Source organism: Poecilia formosa, unplaced genomic scaffold (assembly GCF_000485575.1).
Source record: "Poecilia formosa unplaced genomic scaffold, Poecilia_formosa-5.1.2 Scaffold105, whole genome shotgun sequence".
Lineage (NCBI taxonomy): Eukaryota > Metazoa > Chordata > Actinopteri > Cyprinodontiformes > Poeciliidae > Poecilia > Poecilia formosa.
The window spans coordinates 776,904-781,879 of record NW_006800044.1 but is presented as its reverse complement, the minus strand read 5'-3'; the positions used below and the strand labels follow the sequence as shown (position 1 = coordinate 781,879).

Here is a 4,976-nt window from a genome sequence, read left to right as displayed (position 1 = left end):
ATTACTTCTGTTGCTATTTGTGCAGTTCTTCTGTTGATGAAGGTTCTTTGTGGTCTATTTTAAGTGCTAAATAAAAAGTTTAATTTTCACCCCAAATGGGAGGCTGCAGCCATGACAGTCCCCCACTTCACACACTCCAGATAATTGATACAAAAGTTAAGAGATAAACACACAAATGTTATAACTTTGATGAAATATTTAATACAAAAGAAAAGGAAAACTTGTAGACTTAGAGTATGACGTACATTTAATAGTCAGTGTATGATCTTACAGTTGATGAAGAGTAAAAGAAAGAAACCAGCAAAACAAGATTATTCCATAGATCCTATTAGAAAACCATTAAAGATAAAAAAGACTCCTAACTTTTGTTCTTCTAACAAAAGATTTAGGTAAAGTTAAACTCAGAAGATGATATGAATCAAAGCATGCATCAATAAGAATTTCTTGTCTCTCTGAATGTAATTTTTTATTTTTTATTTTTTGTAGTTTTACTAATTCAGGCCTTTTCTGCCAAATCACTGTCATTATGGCAGATAGCTAACAAAATTTTGCTCTAATTTAGTACTCCATTCTTGGATTCCTCTTCCTGGTGAGAAGCACAGAGCCCTTTGCAGTCTTACTGTTGTGGAATCTCACCGTACATTCTAAACCCTTCCTAAAATCGGCTTCTTGAGGGGTGAAGGTGATGGTTGACGTTATTGACCACATCCTTTCATTCTCCTGTTTTGGCATCACTGTAGAGGTTCCTGAGCGGCTCCAGGAGATTTGTGGAGGAGATGTTGGACAGATGTGAGTAACTTTGCAGGTGGCAGTCACTTTATTACTGACTTCTATAGTCATCACGGGACGCTTAGGAAGTCCTGTACAAATCAACAATTTTCATAAAATGACTTGTTAAATAGTGATTTAAGCATGTTTTACTATCTTAAAGTAAATGGTATAGAATTACTGAAAAGGTCTCTAATATACTCACGGAGAACATTGAGGGTCACCTTATTGTTTGAGAAGGAGAAGCTATTAAGTTGTGGAATGTCAATTTTCAAGTAAAATGAACCAGCGTCTCTAAATCTGGCGCCATCCAGCTTCCAGGTGCAGTTGCCACTTTCAACGCCTCCTGTCATTCTGGTTCGACTGTGGAACTCGCNGTGTTCATCATTTTGCAGAGGTTCAGGCGTCTTTATTCAGTTATACTCTTACACACAGCATATAACTTATTGCTGGAGGAACTTTTAATATAGATGCCACTCTATGCCAGTGTTAACCAAACAACTCCAGTGCTGTAACTTGATTTCCCCCCCAGTGTTATCCTACAACAATAAACAATTAAGATTTAAGTAAAGTATCAATATAGATTTTTGCCTGGTAGTTTTCTTAATTAGTGTAACTATGTCTATACTGCAGCATGATAATAGTAGATTGTGCTTAAAATGAAACATGAAGTATGACTTGGTTTAAGCTGAATTTTTATTTCTGTAAATCTCTTTTCATCTGTTTCTGCTGCTGGAGCACCAGAGCATGCTTTGTTACTCCAGTGCAACAGTAACAAAGGATGCAAAGATGAAGATTACCATTTAAAAGTTGGCCATGCATAACTATGTGATATGCCATTGTCAGGAATGGTGGTGTTTTGCGTTGACAGGAACCAAGAGACTTTCTCTGTCTCGTCATTATACTTTTAATCTTCATTACCATCAAAGATTTTACAAGTCAGACTCTCCAGTTACAATAGACGTACTAAACTCAGCATCAATACAGATGCAACTAAGACTAGCACTCACACAGAGCTTAGACGAAACTCAGACCAGACTGCCGCACCAAACCTGCGGCACGTCAACTCTAAATCGCTTGGCAAACAGGTGGATTAAATTACTAATTAGTGGACAAAGGAAAACCGGCAGTACCCAAAATAAGACACTTGAAACCTAGAAATAAACCCAAACTAAATGGAGAACACAGAAAAACCCACACAAAAATCCAACATTATGACAGCTATGTGATTCCAAAGCATGGAAAATGCCAAAAATAATGGATATGTAATTTTAATTTTACTTCCCCTGTTTTCTTTTCGTCAGTGCAGTTGACAAACTGCTTAAATATAGTGCATCAAGTCATTATCTCAATCTTTGAAAGAGGAAAGACTATCGTATTCTGTTTAGTAGAGAAAATTTCATGTTGCCATATATAAATTTTATCTACATTTCTTTTTTAAAGGACTCTCCCACTGGTAAAAATATTTAGCTTGGCAGCAAGATTTTACCCAGCAAATCATTAAATGTAGATTTAAATTGCATAACACTATTACTTCTGTCGCTATTTGTGCACTTCTTCTGTTGATGAAGGTTCTTTGTGGTCTATTTTAAGTACTAAATAAAAAGTTTAATTTTCACCACCAATGGGAGGCTGCAGCCATGACAGTCCCCCACTTCACACACTCCAAATAACTGAGACAAAAGTTAAGAGATACAAAACATACAAATTTTATAATCTTAGCACTTTGATGAAAGATTTAATACAAAAGAAAAGGAAAACTTGTAGAATTTGGAGTATGACGTACATTTAATAGTCAGTGTATGATCTTACAGTTGATGAAGAGTAAAAGAAAGAAACCAGCAAAACAAGATTATTCCATAAATCCTATTAGAAAATCATTAAAGATAAAAAAAGACTCCTAACTTTTGTGCCTATAACACATGTTCAAAAGATTTATGTAAAGTTAAACTCATAAGGTGATATGAATCAAAGCATGCATCAATAAGAATTTCTTGTCTCTCTGAATGTATTTTTTTCTTTGCAGTTTTACTAATTCAGGCTTTTCTTCTAAATAAATCCCTTTGTCATTATAGCAGATGGCTCTAAAAATATTGCTGTAATCTAAAACTGCATATTTAGTTAAACATGGTCGTCTACTTGGTGACAAGCACAGAGCCCTTTGTAGTCTTCCTGCCGTGGAATGTAACCATACATTCTAAAGGCTTGTAAAAATCGGCTTCTCGAGGGGTGAAGGTGATGGTGGATGTTGTTGTCCACATCCATTTAGTCTCCGGTTTTGATATGTTTAACCACGTCCATTCAGTCCCCTGTTTTGACATCGTTGTCCACGTTCCTGTGCGGCTCCAGGAGATGTGGGGAGGAGATGTTGGACAGACATGGGTAACTTTGCAGGTGGCAGTCACTTTATTACGGACTTCTATAGTCATCACGGGAGGCTCAGGAACTTCTGTAAAATCAAGAATTTTCACAATATCACTTGTTAAATAGTTATTTAAACATGTTTTACTATCTTAAAGTAAATGGTTTAGAATTAGTGAAAAGGTCTCTAATATACTCACGGAGGACATTGAGGGTCACCTTATTCTTTGTGAAAGAGTAGCTTTTATATTGTGGAATTTCAACTCTGAAGTAAAACGGACCAGTGTCGGATTTTCTGATGCCATTGAGCTCCAAGGTGCAGTTGCCAGCCATCATGTTTTCCGGGATTCTGGTTCGATGGTGGAACTCACGCGCTAGTCTTACCTCGGGGATATTTGATGCGACAACCGTCCTCCCTCTCTTCCAGAATCCCCGAAATCTGTCAGCATGTACCAACGTGTGTGCATCTGTCATGGGATACAGGTAATCACAGGGAATGACCACACATGAGCTTTCAAGAACAGGGATTCTTGATGGCACAAATATGAAAAAGTCCNTGTTGATGATTCAGAGGAAATGTCGAAGGGTTTTAATTTGGCTGTTATTTTTGAAATAGGACTTGTCCTAGATTATCCTTCAGGAAAAGCCTGTAGAGCCTAAATAGATTTAGGCTCTACAGGCCTAAATCCATCTGGGAATGTTCTTGTTCATGGTTTTTATATGCACAATGCTTCCTACTAAGGTAGTTCTAGATTTTATTTATGATTCTTTACATTTTATGACAAATTTATTTCACATTATGAATCCCTGTGTAGTTTATTATCTTTTTTCTGATCGAAATTAACCTTTAGGAGACAATAGCTCTAACAGGATTCTATGCACAAAGCCATGCATATTAGACTCCTCTTAGAAAATTATACTTTTAAAGTTATACCTTTATTCGGCCAGCAGGGGGAAACCTAGAGACACTTAAATGACACAAAGAAGTCAGGACCCCCAAGAGAAGGCCTCAAAACATCCTCATCACTCAACTAAGCAAACTTTTCATCTTATTTATAATTGTTTTCAAAACATTTGATTTGTATTCCCAGGAACAAGACTTGTGATGATCCACATTCTTCTAATATTTATATGAATGAAGATGTGAATGGAAATGCTGGGGTATGTATTCATCTCTACTTTCATAAATTCTTGAGTAAATGCAATAATTTTACGTTGTATTTGTTTTTCAGACTGACTGGGATGATCAAATATATGCCAATGTCTAATAAATAGAGGAAAAGCTGCAGTTTGTCTACCTAGTCTGTAATTAATGGTTTAATTATATTTAAAGTAAGTTTGTTCTGTGTAAGCATTTTGATGTGTGCCGCAGATGTTCTGTGCAGACTCTGCTTGCAAATGCAATCTACACTAACAGTGTTAACCAGGTTAAAAAGGAAATTAATTCTAAATATATTTAATTCATTCCCTTAAATGAAGGAAATGAATTCTAAAAATATTTGGGTTACATTTAACTCTCAAACATTAGAGTGCCTCATAAGGCACATTTGCTTGCAGCTATAATTTTTCCAAATAAGTTTTATGCATGCATCAATAATGGGAATTAAGCTGTTGTAAAAATGTACCTAAGTGTATTTTTAATTATCATTTATGTGGTAGCATTTATTTGGTTACAACATGTTGTGCAAGTGTTGTCTTTAGAAAATTGAAAATTTTGATATTTGTTTAAAGTGTTTAAAAGTAAAACTATTCTGACAAGAGACAAACTTTAAAGGGATCAAATGGTGATCTCATAGTTGTTGACCTGCAAGCTTTGTAAGTGCAGATGTGAAAATAAGTCAGATTAT

The 4,976-nt window shown here is 35.6% G+C and overlaps 2 protein-coding genes across 4 annotated transcripts in view; one reads left to right on the top strand and one right to left on the bottom strand.

Annotated features, from left to right (window-relative positions):
• The window catches only part of LOC103143185 (myelin-associated glycoprotein), a 27,128-nt gene extending 22,685 nt beyond the window's left edge, over nt 1-4,443 (top strand). The window contains exons 8-9 of one of the 2 annotated variants that reach the window (XM_016675073.1): nt 4,221-4,290; nt 4,362-4,443. In XM_016675073.1, the coding sequence (XP_016530559.1) occupies nt 4,221-4,290; nt 4,362-4,397 (106 nt within the window). In that variant the 3' untranslated portion in view covers nt 4,398-4,443. Of the gene's footprint in view, nt 1-4,220 lie in introns of both variants that reach the window. The other variant, XM_016675072.1, reaches the window with a different exon arrangement.
• The window catches only part of LOC103143184 (sialic acid-binding Ig-like lectin 14), a 46,615-nt gene that overhangs the window by 9,501 nt on the left and 32,138 nt on the right, over nt 1-4,976 (bottom strand). The gene's annotated exons all lie outside the window — the stretch shown is intronic.